This window comes from Papaver somniferum, chromosome 6 (genome assembly GCF_003573695.1).
Source record: "Papaver somniferum cultivar HN1 chromosome 6, ASM357369v1, whole genome shotgun sequence".
Classification (NCBI taxonomy): Eukaryota; Viridiplantae; Streptophyta; class Magnoliopsida; order Ranunculales; family Papaveraceae; genus Papaver; species Papaver somniferum.
This window is the reverse complement of record NC_039363.1, coordinates 108,374,046-108,389,157: the sequence shown is the minus strand read 5'-3', so window position 1 is coordinate 108,389,157 and position 15,112 is coordinate 108,374,046. Positions and strand designations below refer to the sequence as shown.

General features: G+C 36.4%; 1 protein-coding gene across 1 annotated transcript; it reads left to right on the top strand.

Annotated features, from left to right (window-relative positions):
• Positions 1 to 1,324: 1,324 nt before the first annotated feature.
• LOC113288790 (V-type proton ATPase 16 kDa proteolipid subunit-like) lies at positions 1,325 to 3,607 on the top strand. Its single transcript, XM_026537910.1, has 3 exons — positions 1,325 to 1,508; positions 1,612 to 1,897; positions 3,091 to 3,607. Exons 1-3 carry the CDS (start codon positions 1,430 to 1,432, stop codon positions 3,221 to 3,223), a joined length of 498 nt encoding a protein of 165 aa, XP_026393695.1. The 5' UTR covers positions 1,325 to 1,429; the 3' UTR covers positions 3,224 to 3,607.
• The last annotated feature ends 11,505 nt before the right edge of the window (positions 3,608 to 15,112 follow it).

Sequence of the window (15,112 nt, the reverse complement as noted above, 5' to 3'; positions counted from 1 at the left end):
AGATCATCCCTCATTGGATTATGTAACTCCTGAAGCCTGGGAAGCAGTGTTTTTTGTTGGTCTCAATCCAAATATAAGAACTCCTCAATGTTACGTTGCATTCCCTTGGCTATCCACTTAGCTCGCTTAACCATCATCGTAGCAATGTCACACATTGGAAGCTCCTGGGCTTCTTTTTCCTTTTTAGGGTTCCTAAAAATGGTGAAAAACAAATCAGAGTTATACAATTACGGTTAGGAACTAACAAAAACCCATCCGTGGTAAATATTATGGGCTGGGATGAGTAGGACATCCTAACCGTAAATAAAGTCTCGGCTACAAACAATGTACACGACCTAGCCGTTTACGAGATTGCGGCCGGGAAGTGTGCCCCTACCTAACCGTAATTACTAAATCGGCTAGGAAACATGAATAACGATCAAGAACTACTGGTCACGGTTAGGAAATTTCCAACCGAAAACACTCAACTATGAAAAAAATCAGCTAACACAAGGCTTTTTACGGTTGGGAAAGTCCCATCCATGTAAACATATAACAGTCGGGATATCAAAATTTCCTAACCGTTTAAGAGGTTAACGGCTGGGAGTTCGTGATGTCCCAACCGTTAGGTTGCAATTACGGCCAGGACGATATGATATCCCAGCCGTAAACCCTTCAGAAATGAATTTTGAAATACTCTAAAATCATCATTCGAACTTATTTTTTCAATCTAATGATAAAAGAACTTGTGGGTTTTTCGATTCTTACCTTGTAGGAGTCATTTGTGGAGGATTTGCAGGTGTTTGAATAGATTGGTTCACCACATATGGATTTAGTGTTTGGAGTGAGTGGTTCACCACATCTCCATTAAAAGGAACATCAATAACTTGCCATGTTTCAGAATCAGGGTTCAATCGGCCGGATCTTGTCACTCTTGGTCTTGCTGTCATCTTGAGAATCAATGAAGAATAAAAAAAATTTGATTTTAGTTTTTGAGAGTTTTTGAGAAGATGAAGGAGAACGAAAAAAATGAATGGGGAGAGGATAAATCAGACTTTTAAGTCACTTGAATCTCCCCCATCTAGTTTTCGCCTCCCCAAAACATTAAAGGCCCCAAATGATCAAAAGACCTCGACTCTCTAAGCCCCGGTAATAGGATTCTTCCACAGAAGGGTACTAAGAGTTGCACCAAACGGCAACTGTTTTCTATCAATTGAACGGTGAACCTGATCATTTTTTAGGCCCATCGAAAAAGCCCATTAACACCGTCCCGAGTAGTTGACGACTCGAGGCCGCTGGTGCCAGGTGGAGAGCTAACAATCATTATAAAAGTCACGTAGATGATTGATTTTTTTCGATCATAAAAAATCGGAGAGAGAGAAATCCCAAATCTCTCAAAGAAAAAAACAAAAAACACAGAAAATTCAGATCCGATCTCCTGTAAATCAAAATGTCTTCATCATTCAGCGGTGATGAAACTGCTCCATTCTTCGGATTCCTTGGGGCTGCAGCTGCCCTTGTTTTCTCATGTAAGAAAAAAACCCTAATTAACTCCAGATTTCATGAATTTCTCTTTGTTTTTGTGATTTTGACTTTAATTTTGTTTAATGTGGATCTATGTTTTGAATTAAGGTATGGGAGCTGCTTATGGAACAGCTAAGAGCGGTGTTGGTGTAGCTTCAATGGGTGTAATGAGACCAGAATTAGTTATGAAATCAATTGTTCCAGTTGTTATGGCTGGAGTGTTGGGTATCTATGGTTTGATTATTGCTGTTATCATAAGTACTGGAATTAACCCTAAGGCTAAATCTTATTATCTATTCGATGGTTACGCACATCTTTCATCTGGTCTTGCTTGTGGTCTTGCTGGTCTTTCTGCTGGTATGGCCATCGGGATTGTTGGTGATGCTGGTGTTAGGTATGACTTTCTTCTTTGTCTCTCTATTTAGCATTGATTACCACAATTGATTTGCTTATATTGGATGTATCTGGTTTATTTGATTTATTACATTGACCAGATGAGAAATTAGAAATAGCTTACAATTGTTTATGTTGGGTTTCATAAGTTTGATCTTGTATCTTAATTTTGTTTTAGTTGGAGTATAATTAATTACATCTAAATTTGGGTCCATAAAAACTGTATAAATGTGATTGCTAATGTGCCATGTAAGGATCTTGTGAGGTTTGATTGAGTTTTTGAGAATGTGAAGTATGAGGTTATCATGAGCAAAGTGTCTTGTTATATTCTGTTTATTAGTTTAATACTCCTTTCAGTTCATATCAGTTTAAAAACTCGCTTTCGTTGAAGTACTTGTAGACAAGTATTGTACTATCTCATCAAATTGCTAATATTCTTGTCCCTGTCAGCTTCCGTTGACCTTGTCTTTGTTTTTTCTTGATACCTGATATTTTGAGCTTCCAATACTATGTCCTCGCTGTTATCATTCACAGTTTGATTAAACCAACTTAACCGCTCATGTGCTATTTGCTTGCCCTGCTCTTGTTTCATTAGGTACTGTCAACAGTATGATCACTTGCTATTTTCTAACATGTTGCTGAGACTTGTATGTTAACCTTATATGAGATACTACTACAGGATGCATTGATTCCTTGCTGAATAGTGCTGCTTAGAGATGTTAAATTTCTGAGCAACCAATTTACGTTGTCTTTAGATGCCAACTGAATTACATGAGGTTTCAGGTGTGAGAATTGTCTTAGCCAATTTCTTGATGCTTATATATAGTAATGATTAGCTCTTCTACCTTTTATAATTGTGTTATGTAGGGCTTTTAAACAGAACATTATGTTGCTGGTTTAATGAACTTCTGCTCCAATCAGAACAAACATTTTCCAAATTAGCAAATCTTGGAAGAACTCATTTGGAGATAAAAGATGTATTAGTTGTGTGCTGTGCTGTTATTTCTCTTGTCCTGCATTTACCTACAAACACTCAGTTTCTAGACTGGTCCATTTCCCTTCCATTTTGGTCTGACCTAGCTGTAATTGTATGAGTAGTCTGCACACATAAATTATTTTCTGTGTTTTTCTTGTTGTTTAATTTGGAGTTATCAGGAGATCTTACAGTTGATTGTGGTATCCTATTTTTCGCAGAGCCAATGCTCAGCAGCCAAAGCTCTTCGTTGGAATGATCCTTATCCTCATTTTCGCTGAAGCCCTTGCTTTGTATGGACTCATTGTTGGTATCATCTTGTCTTCAAGAGCTGGTCAATCTAGAGCAGACTAGAAAGAGAGAGACCATTTCTGGCGCTTTTCTTGGTGTGGTTATCAGTATATTATTTTGTCTGTTTTTATTCATCTTCAGGTTTGTAATGGTTGTTCAGCCCTCACAGTGCTCTGAAAAATTCTTCATTCTGAACACAATTACTCCATCACCCTTGCACAGGGGTGATTGTTCAGTTATCGGCTTAAATTAGGAACAAATTGATTGGAAAATAAAGCTTAAGCTCTTTTCTTTCTTTTCTCTGTTCATGGATTAATTTATGTACGCTGCAGATATTAGCTCTATCTGGTCTAGTTACTGGGTGTTGTCTGGATCTAGAACCTGATTATTTTGTATGTGTTGTATTTATTGCTCATTTTTTTTCTTAATTGTTTTGTTTGATATTTTTTTAACTCTACTATGATGTGAACAGAACGCGATATATCTAAATCGCAAATGCAAATAACCACAGCATAAGAAACTAGATAATCTTAAACTTCAGTTTTATTATCCTGGTTTCATAACTCCATTTCTATAGTAGCATGCTTTTCTTGTCTCTCTTGAAATTTGGCTTTGGCAATCTTATCTGTGAAACTTCTGGTCCACTGGTGACATTCGGTAATCTGGTGAATAAGCTGTTTGGCAGTAAGCTTTCCAAACGAATACTGTGGTATTAAAATTAAAATTAGGTGGAAAGTTGCTGGTATAGTACCAGAATTTCACCTCGTTATCTTTTCAAATCTCTCTTGAGAAACTGTTGCTAGAGAGGACTACAACATTTCTTGGGGGGTTACCAATCGAGTGATGATTGTTTTGTTTTAAATGGGAATTAGTAACCCCGTAAATTTTGCTAATAGCAATCTTGAAACTGTATCAGTAGGATTGAGTTCCCTTATGATTCATTTTCTCTGATTTTTCCCTCAATGTAACTAATTTTATCGGCATAGATTGACCTTACAGAGGAACGTATTGGTGTGTGACGAATTGCTCTTGGTTCACACGTTTTTGTTCATTTAGGAGAGGAAGGTTTCTGGTAGAAAAATATAAAAAAGGGAATGGACCAAGTAAATAACTGTGTTAAACCGGCCAAGGTTGCTACGGAAAGAGATTCAGGCTCCACACGTGTCTCAGCCTTTTTTGTCCGAAGACAAAGTGGCCCTCTTTACGCGTAGCTTACTCGTTTCCGAACCCGTATCTCTACGGTCAAGGGCCCGGGGACTTTCCTGGGTCCAAAGAAGAACCCGCTCACTTCGTCCTGGTGTCCGGTTAAAGTTGGCCCGAGAGCACCGTATGAACCACAACAGGATTGTATTCCTCCTCTATGCAATAACCCACTCACTGTACCAAGGAAAATGAATGAGCAAAACTTAGACAACAATTTCCCCTTTGCTCCTAACTGTAGACTTAGTTTCATCTTTCGCTCTCAAGTTGGATCCTATATATATCCTTTTTCCTATTGTTTCGATGGTTTTTTAATGGCGTTATACAGATACAGATAGCAAGATTCCATTCACAGCGAGTTTTTACAAATGTAAGAGGGAAACCTAGACACCACATAGTATTGATGGATATATCTACAGATTCATTACTAAGCTTCTGAACAGGATCATGACACCATTCTTAGCGTTAGCCATGCATCATTTAAGCTCTGCAGGAGCCAAGAGGGATGTTATGCAATAGCTAGTGCTAAAAGCTTCTGGATATAAATGGCAAATGGTTACTCTGACTGAGCAAGATGTAAATAACTTCGAAGATAGAGAAAAGTTGTACAAGTGCAGTTAGATATTTCCTCCAATTACTACAAAGCAAACTAAGGTGCTTAAAATCCGGTATTTCCTGGCAAACTAAAAAGTGAATGAAAAGCATTTTATACGCCTACAGTTGTTCTTTTCTCTCCATAGCCAAGTATTTCTCTTGAGTAGTAAACATAGGCTGCAACAAAGTCTCCTCTAAGGAACATCTTGCTGATGAACCTATCCTTGTTCACTGGAAGCGCTTTCTTCTTGCCTTTCCCTGTCTTTGGTACCTGTATGCAAAAGTGAAAGCATTTAGTAGAGGTATAAGGTTACAGTACAGAAATAGGAACGTTTCTCAAAGACAATACAGACCTCGGTCCACATCTCGCGGACATTTTCAAGAACCATGTTGCACTGATGATCGAAGGCTCTGACGCATCCGAGAAGCTTTCGGTTGTTACGGCAATTTATAAGTACCCGAGGAATGGCATGGTTAGAAAGATGTGACCAACATGGAAAAGAAAATAAACAACATTTACAAAACTAGACATGCCCCTTGGACTTGGCTAAATCTTGGTTATGAAATCAATTGTTCCAGTTGTTATGGCTGGAGTGTTGGGTATTTATGGTTTGGTTATTGCTGTTATCACCAGTACTGGAATTAACCCTAAGGCTAAATCTTATTATCTATTTGATGGTTAATTACGCACATCTTTCATCTGGTCTTGCTTGTGGTCTTGCTGGTCTTTCTGCTGGTACATCGGGATTGTTGGTGATGCCGGAGCTGGTGTTAGGTATGACTTTCTTTGTCTCGGAATGAGCTCAGTTTTTTGTAAATCTTCGTAAGACGAACATATCTCCAAAATATTGTTGGGTGCAATAATCAAAAATAAAGAAAAAATTAAATAAACAAAAATTATCGATACTTAGTTCCTTTACGATGGAAGTGATCGATTGACGAAACGGACGAGCTTCCTATATCTCCACAACAGCAACAAGGAAAAACTTTGGAAAAACAGAGTGAGTCACGTCTTCAACACGCTTCCCTTAAGACATTAGTGCCCGGCTACACTCAAGAGTGATGCTATAGCCCTCACAGGACATGATATCTCCAGGATAAAACATCCTACTACACCTACTACTAACATATGTAGTAGATGCTCAACTTGAGCTTGGTAACTCCGAAAAAACCCCTTAAGGAAAATCGCGAACATTAAAGAAATCACTATTAAATATTTTCCCTTGGGGGTCTCTTTTAAAAATTAGAGAATCCCCTTCCCCATATATTTTACAAAAGTAGTGAATTTGTTTATATAATTGACAAATACAACTTCAGAAGAGGAACTCCCCGATGTGGGACTAAAATCTTATATAGTCTCTTAAAACAACTAAAAAGTGGAAACTCCACGGTGTGGGATTAATAAGTTTTTCATTCACACAAGAAAACAATAAATTATAATTTTTATTAAAACTTTTAAAAAACCATATTTTATTAATCGTTTTCCGACAATCCCCCACATGAATGAAAACTCAATAAAACACGAAAACACAGATAGATCATGGTAAATCAACAACCCAATCTCACGACCCGAACTAACTGAACAGACAGACAGATCGTGCATGTTGAAGTCATACTAGCCATTCCAACTTCATCTCCCTCACACAACAGTGTGTTGACCCTAGGGTCATACTATAAATTGCAAAAATCATATAGTATAGAGAGCTTTCATCTTTAGTTCCTCACAAGTGAGACTAAAGGTTCCTTTCACCAAAGTGAAAAAGCATGAACTAGTGAACCCGTAGTGACCCTTAGGTCCTAAGTTCCAGTAATACCAAAACCATCAAAATGAAAATCACATAAAAAGCGCAGAAAATACCATTTTAGGCAGAGGTGTCCATGAGGTCTTGAACCTTTGCTTAGTGAGATATTACCGGAATTACTTGCTAGAGACAGTGAACTATGTCTTGAACTGCTAGCGTTTGATCTAATTCGCGATAACGACCACAGATGATATCTCCAAGGTTGCTGCCAAACTCGTGCCATTTTGTCCAATTTGGCCCTGGACATATCCCGTTTCTCAGAATGCTCTAGAGAATCAAAGCTCATATTCTCATAGGAAGCGGCCCCACTTCCTCATTCAGATAGGTGAGTTTCCATAAAGAGTGTTACTGCTACACCCCACTTCAATCTTAAATTGAAATTATAGAACTCATTAAGACTTCTTAAAAGTCATCCTTCACATGCAGTCACACTATCACGTCTACACCATAGGGAAGGGACAGAGAGTAAATTCGCTGATAGTGTTTACCTTTACCCACCACAAATTAGTTGTCTCGTTCGAAACCTTGATCTTGGGATGCCCAGTTAGCAAGGTTGAGTATCCTTCATCGCAAGTTTAATTTATGAGCTTAAGCCCCATCCCTCTCGATGCATTTCTAACCATCTCTTTGGATAAAGCTTTCGTCAAAGGTTGCGCGATATTCTCCTTGGAATTTATCCAATCAATGGAAATAACGCTGATTGAGATTAGTTGTCTTATCTTTAGCTATTATAGCTTGGCTAATACAATGTATAGATATAGCTGGCACAGGCCTATGCAAGAGAGGAATGTCTTCTAAAAAGCATCTTAGGCACTCGCCCCCTTCTCGTACTCTATCTGACGAAATACTCTCAGATTCCATAATGAATTGAGCAATATAATTTGGAAATCATCCAAAAACAAACCTTCCTGGTAGAGTGAAAACATATCCACTCGTAGACTTAGACTCCTCTAAGTCAACTACTATCCAGTTTGCATCACAAAGTCCCCCAAGGACAGCAACATACCTTTCGTAAATAAAACAAAAGGTAATAGAATATTTTAGGTACCATATTACTCTACTATGTGCATCCCAATGCTCTTGCTCTGGATTACAAGTTATATCTACTTAAATCACAATATAGGCAACGTCTGGACTCTTACAGTTCATTAAATTTATCAGACATCCTATAAATCTTGAGTATTCAAGTTAAGATACTCCATTACCATTATTTTTCTTGAGTCTACAAGAAGAATCGTACGATGTACAAGTAGGATTACAATCATACTGACTGTATCTCTTAAGCACAAATTCAACATAATGAGAATGACTAAGACTATAAATGTTATATTATCTTCCAATCCTCATCCCTACATCAACAGGGCCTAAGTTTTTCAAGTCAACGTTTTCATTCAACACATGTTTTTAGTGGAATTGATCACATCTATGTTTGTATCAAGTATAAGCATATCATCAACATACAAGCATACAACCACACATGCATCCTTAACAAGTTTACTATAAATACACTTGTCATATTCATTAACTTAAATCCACTACTCATTATCACATGATCAAATTTTCCATGTCACTATTTATGTGCTTATTTCAAACCATACAAAAATTTGTTAAGTTCACAAACTTTGTCTTCATAACCTTTCAACATAAAGTCCACAGGTTGGTCTAAGTATATTTCTTTATCTAACTCACGGTTTAGGAAAGTTGTCTTAACATCCATCTGATGTATCTCTAGGTTGTATATGGCAGCAATAACAATTAGTTTCTCAACGGAAGTAATTCTCGTCATAGGTGAATAAGAATCAAGGAAATCTACACCTTTTTTTTTTTTTTTTAGTTTATAGCCTTTATCTACCAACCTAGCCTTATATTTTTCCACAGTTCCATCTACCTTACGTTTCCTCTTAAAGACTCATTTACATCCTATGGTCTTACTCCCTAGAGGTAAACTTGGAAGCTCCCAAGTATGGTTCATACGGACTGAGTCCATTTCACTAAATGAAGCTTCTTACCAGAATGTGGTTTTAGTAAATGTTATGGATTCTTTACGAATCTGGAGCTCAGACTAAGCTAGGCATATATTTTGAAGTCAGGTCTATAAGAAGTCTCTGTTATAATCTTTTTACATCTCCTGGGATCAACTCTACTTCATCTTCCTTTGAAGGTAAATTATGACTAGTTGAAAAGACATCTAAGGGATTAACAACACATCTCTCAAGATATGCAGGTTTCAAAATAAACATGTTCAAAGAATTCAACATCCCTAGACTCCATAAAAATATTCACACCAATGTCAGAAAAATCAGAACTCACAACCAAAAAACTATATGCAACAGTTTTGGGTCCTATCTTAGTTCTCTTACGAGGAGGAATGACTGCCTTATCCAAACACCCCCGCACTTTGACGTATGCATAAGTAGGTTGTCTATCTTTCCATACTCATATAGAGTTCTATCTGATCCTATAAAGGATACTCTATTCAGGACAAATTTAGAGCACGACCTCCCCCACAAGTTTGTAGTTAATCCTTTAATGAATATGACATATATCATATCCTTAATGGTTCTGCTCTTACGTTCAACTATACCATTAAACTATGGTGAATAAGGAGGTCCAATTCCTATATGAATTTCATACTTATCATCACGTTCAGACCTAACCCTTTTAGTGGTAACATATACTTCACTTTCAATTTCAAGTTTACACTCTTAAGGCTTCTAAGGTCCCTAAGAAAGTATACAAGATAGTACCTCGTACAATCATATATGAAAGTTATAAACCACCTTAGTTTGGGTTGAATTCATGTCAACTAGATCTAGCCGAATTAATTCTAAAAGCTTAAAATTACTCTGAACAATTTCGCTAAAAGGTTTTACAACATATTTTGATTCTACGAAGATTTAACTTTTGTGTTCAATATCCAAACTAAATTTGGGTATGCAGCCTACGGTAGCCAGTTTATGCATTGACTTATAAGTTTACGTTTCCAAGTCTACCATGCAAAACATTCAATCACACAAAAGAAAGCACAAGAATCAACTAGTTCACTTCATCAGTTTTTCCATTAAGCTTATACAGACCCCAAGTCTATTAACCGTTTCCTAAAAAATCACTGCCCTTAGTTACAACAAGTTTTCTAGATTTAATTAAAATCTTAAATCTTTTACCATCTACAACAGAACAAGATTCAAGATTCTTGCATATGCCCGGAACATGAAAACTTCATTCAATGTGAGAATATTACAGATATGTGCTTCTACTCGACCTTTTCCTTTTATGAAACCTCCGTCGCAGATGAGTTACTCATATAGAGTTTCTCGACATCCCCTATCCTCTAATAGGAGGTGAACAAGTCTCTAATTCAACAAACATGCTTAGTGGCTCCAAAGTCCACCCACCAATGTCTCACATTGGTTATTAAAATAACTTCCGACATCATGCCGCTGAACTCATTCTAGTTTGTTTCAACTAAATTAGCATTAACTTTCTACGTATTAAGGTTTTTACGTTGTCTAGAATTTACTGTCCTAAGGCCAGGAATTTACAAACATAAAAATCAACCTTAATTAAAGTAGTGCTAGATTCAGGTTTATGAAACATACCTTTCTTATGAAGACTATGCTTAGAGTTGCGTTCGATATTCTCACCTTTTCCAGCTTTGGAAGCTTTGTTTCCTGCCACATGCGCCTATTAGCCATGTCCCTTACAGATGACACCTTTATTCACAAACCACAATTCCGAACCGGAAAATAAAATATGAGTTTTGAAGATAACATCTAAATTTACAAACTTCTTTTGAATCACCGTTTCAAAAAACTCATGGTTACCCCATAAATAATAATTTAGTCAACAACAAATTTCTGCTCGTCAGAATTTTTCAGAAACGTTTCTCTGTTTTGTAAAATATCAAAAAAAAATAATTTTACAACTCCAAAACTTCCGAAATTTTATGTGGGTAACTATCATGATGTCTTCTACATTAGGTCAAAAGGGTTCATCGAAATTCCTTCTAGGTTAATAGATAAATTCAAAACTGTACATCTGACCAGAAATTCGTTTTTTGTTTTTCACTCCACGATTAACATCCATGATTATTACAAACTTATAATGTCTTAAGATTGTTGGGTGCAATAATCAAAAACAAAGAAAAAATCAAATAAGCAAAAGTTATTGATACTTATCTCTTTTACAATGGAAGTGATCGATTGACGAAACGGACGAGCTTCCCATATCTCCACAACAGCAACAAGGCAAAACTTTGGAAAAACAGAGTGAGTCACGTGTTCAACACGCTGCCCTTAAGACATTAGCGCCCGTCTACACTCAAGAGTGATGCTATATCCCTCACATGACATATATCTCTAGGATAAAACACCCTACTACATCTACTACTAGCATATGTAGTAGATGCTCAACTTGAGCTTGACAACTCCGAAAAAACCCTTAAGGAAAATCGCGAACGTAGAAATCACTATAAAATATTTTCCCTTTGGGGTCTCTCTTAAAAATTAGAGAATCCCCTTTCCCATAGATTTTACAAAAGTAGTGAAATTGTTTATATAATTGACAAAAACAACTTCAGGAGAGGAACTTCCCGACGTGGGACTAAAATCTTATATAATCTCTTAAAACAACTAAAAAGTGGAAACTCCACTGTGCGGGACTAATAAGTTTTTCATTCACACAAGAAAACAATAAATTACAAATTTTATTAAAACTTTAAAAAAACCATATTTTATCAATCGTTCTCCAACAAATATTAGTTTCAAATATTTTACCATTTAGTTTCTATTAAGAAAAATGTCTCCAAACATATGAGATAGTGTGAAAATAACAATGTGACAGGTTCCTTCCTCATGTCTAAATGACAAAAGTCACTAAGAAGATATAAAACCCTTAATATTAATTTTAAGAAAGACATCACCGTAATATGAAAAAACTTTACAACATGATTTCCAAAAATATCAGAACTGAACGAGTACAATTACCTTTTTTTTCTTTTTCTTGATACTAAGATGGAAATTTTTATTAACTGTTGGAAATAGTTACACTATTCATGTCAGCTTGTAATGCTGTCATTATAAAGTTTGGTGGATGCTGGATCCAACTACTACTAAACTGGAAAGAACGACAATGTTTTTCCAGCTTATCAGCTGGTTTATTATACTGCCTGATAATAGATTTGCAAGTCCATAATGGATGCTTCCTAAAGAAACTGATAATATCAAAAATCATGGTATGCAATTCTCATCTGACTTGTTCATAGTCCCCTTTAGATGCTGCCACCACGTTCTGAGCATCCAATTCAAAACACACATGATGTAAGTTGAGTTCTTCCGCCCACATAATATCATGCATCATCCCTTCTATCTCTGCATGTTCTGCATTAAGTATCCACATTTATGGATGCAACGTCCCTATTCGAATGCACCTGCAGAATTACGAAGAATTAGTCATATGCCTGTATGATTGATAGAAGAAACAGTTTTAAAAGAAACATCACAACATATAGAATAAGCAGGAGCAGTAAGAGGTATCCAATTATTCTGTGTATCGCTAGCATGCTTGTTGACACACGTAGTTTTTGTGTCCTCTTCATAGATGATCCTGTCATGTTATTTAGGTGCTGAATGTTCCGGATTACTTCCACATGATTAGGCTTGTTTCCATCAAAAACACATCTGCATCATTCCTTCCATATTTCCCATATTACGTTTGCCATTTTTACAATCCAGTCTGCATCTAGATTTGTAGACTCATTTGTGAACCAGCTTGTGATCCATCTATCCACACTCATATCGGCAATTTCCATACTGCTTCTAGCTCCAGGAATTGATGTCCAAACAACTCTAGAAAATGGGCATTCCCATATTATATGTTTAGTTGTCTCTTCTATCTGATGACACATACTGCAGTATTCTCCACAAAAATGTGTTACTCTCCCCATGCATTCACTTTACGGAACTGCATCATTCATGCACTTCCATAAGAAGGTATTGATTTTTGGCAGGGTATCTAGATTCCATAGCTTCCTCCATAATGCTGCCCATGTCTGCATCATAAGTCTCAGCTGCATTGGTCTTGAAAAGTTTGTAGGTATTCTTTTTGTTAAAGTCCGTATGAGTCTGTCTGAAGAGTTTGCAGGTATTCTCATGCTTAAGATTTTTGGTAACATTACCAGGGGAGAAAAGTTTTTGAATTACTGTGACCTTCCTAGTCTTGGTATCTGCATCTATTAGATCACTGACAGTACTGTAGTTTACAGCCACTTCAAAGTCAGTAATGGATATTGGCGGTTCTTGTTTTCCTATAATCCATTTGTCCTTCCAAGTAATGATCTTCTTCCCATCACCTAAAATCCAGAAGCTATATTTTTGAACAAACTTTACTTCTCCTTGAATGCTTTTCCATGCATATGTTGAGTTCCTCTTTTTTGTTGAGTGCAGTATTGAAGTATCAGGAAAGTTCTTCTCTTTCAATGGTTTAGACCACAACTGATGAAGATTGTGACAAAGTCTCCAGACAGACTTAGCTAATAAAGCCTTGTTAAAGCACTCTAAATCTCTAAAGCCCATACCACCAACATCTTTGTGATTGTTAACTCTATCCCAGGATATTAAGTATACTCCTTTACTGTAGCGCCCCCAAAGCTAGCAGCTGACTAACCCAAGAGATTAACTAAATAAAGAGGCATTAAGTATCTAAATCATTTACTTAAACATTCAATTAAGAAATCTGCTACAGAATTTAATCCAAAACTAGCCCCGCCTCTGAAATTTATATACAAGAACTTCTCTCAAATGATACATATACAATAGTCATTTGGTTTACAAATATAATATGCAACATAATAAACATAACTGAAGTTAACCAACTAACGAAATCAACCCTTGAAGCTTTCACTGCGCAACTCTGATCCGACTCTGAAACCGAAAGTGGGAATGGGTGAGAAAATCATCCCTAAAAGGGGTGCCCAGTAGGAACAACATTTAACTTTCAAGTAATCATTGGAATGATCTAGAAAACAATACATGTTTTTCCTAAACATCAAGAGACAATCAATTCACAGAAATAAACAATCATGTATATGGAACTAACTCCTTCAACAAACAATGTATAATATTTGTGCTAACCATACTCAATAACAATATTGCGGCATATCGCCCTAGCCATGTGCATAAAAGCTGAATTCATGTAGGTATAAAAGAAGGAGCAGTATCCTATATACCACAGATGGAAATTCTCATTTCCAAACATACAAATGGAAATTCTTATTTCCCAAACAATTCATAAAGACAAACAAAGCATTACAATTCCTTTCCAAGCAATGGCTAGATTAAAAGAGATAACATAATTTTCGGAATTTAAAACTAAACAATGTAAGGAATACACAATCAGAAATTGCATGAATTTGTTAAACATAAACTTTTGTAAAAGAAAATAACGATAATCACAAAAGAGTTAAATGTAGATTCCCACCTCTTTTGTTGACAAGCCACGCCTACCTCGAGATCCACGATCCACTGGTTCATTCTTTGAATCGATCATTGTTAATAACTAACGGTTAATCACACAAAAACTCTAAGAATCTAGCCAAAATGACTCACACAAAAATCATACAAGTCTGTCTAATGGTTCTAAGCCCATTTATGATTCTACACGTTTTATTATCTATCTTTAACATATCTAAGGTCTACTAATTCAATTGGATTGGTTCTATAATCCATTAGCTAAGTCTCATGAATATCTACAATTTTGAAGAAGAAGCCAAAGGCTAAATCAAACCATAAGCAGTCCAATTCATCAAGATAGGATAACTAGTCTTAAGCCCAAGTCCATTAGACCAGCCCATTAACCTAAGGTCCAGTCCAACTAAGTCAACTAACAGACACTAACGGTCAATGTTTGTTAGAAAGAGTTAACTAACAGTCAACATCTAAGTCCAGGTCAAAGTCAAGTCAACTGGTCAAACTTAGTCAAAGGATTCAACTCAGTCAAGACAAACTGAGTCACACAGAAAAGAAGACTAAATCAGACTGAATTTGTTCAGTCAGACAACTACCACTTCAGGCCTGATCTAAAGAACATGCCAAAGGTTCTTACATCTACTTATCAGATTACATTCCTACCTTTTATCATTGCAGCAACTCAATTATCTCAAATAACTATATAATACATTTACAAATACAAAATCAGTTTACCTTAATCTGCAGTTGCAGGCTTTCACTAAGGCCACTGCGATAACAACATTACAATCAACTTCAGCCCAAACATCTCACAAGTACGCTCGAGTTCCAACACAATAACACTACCAACTACTAGCCTCATATCACCTTCTATCTCTTTAACCATGACAACC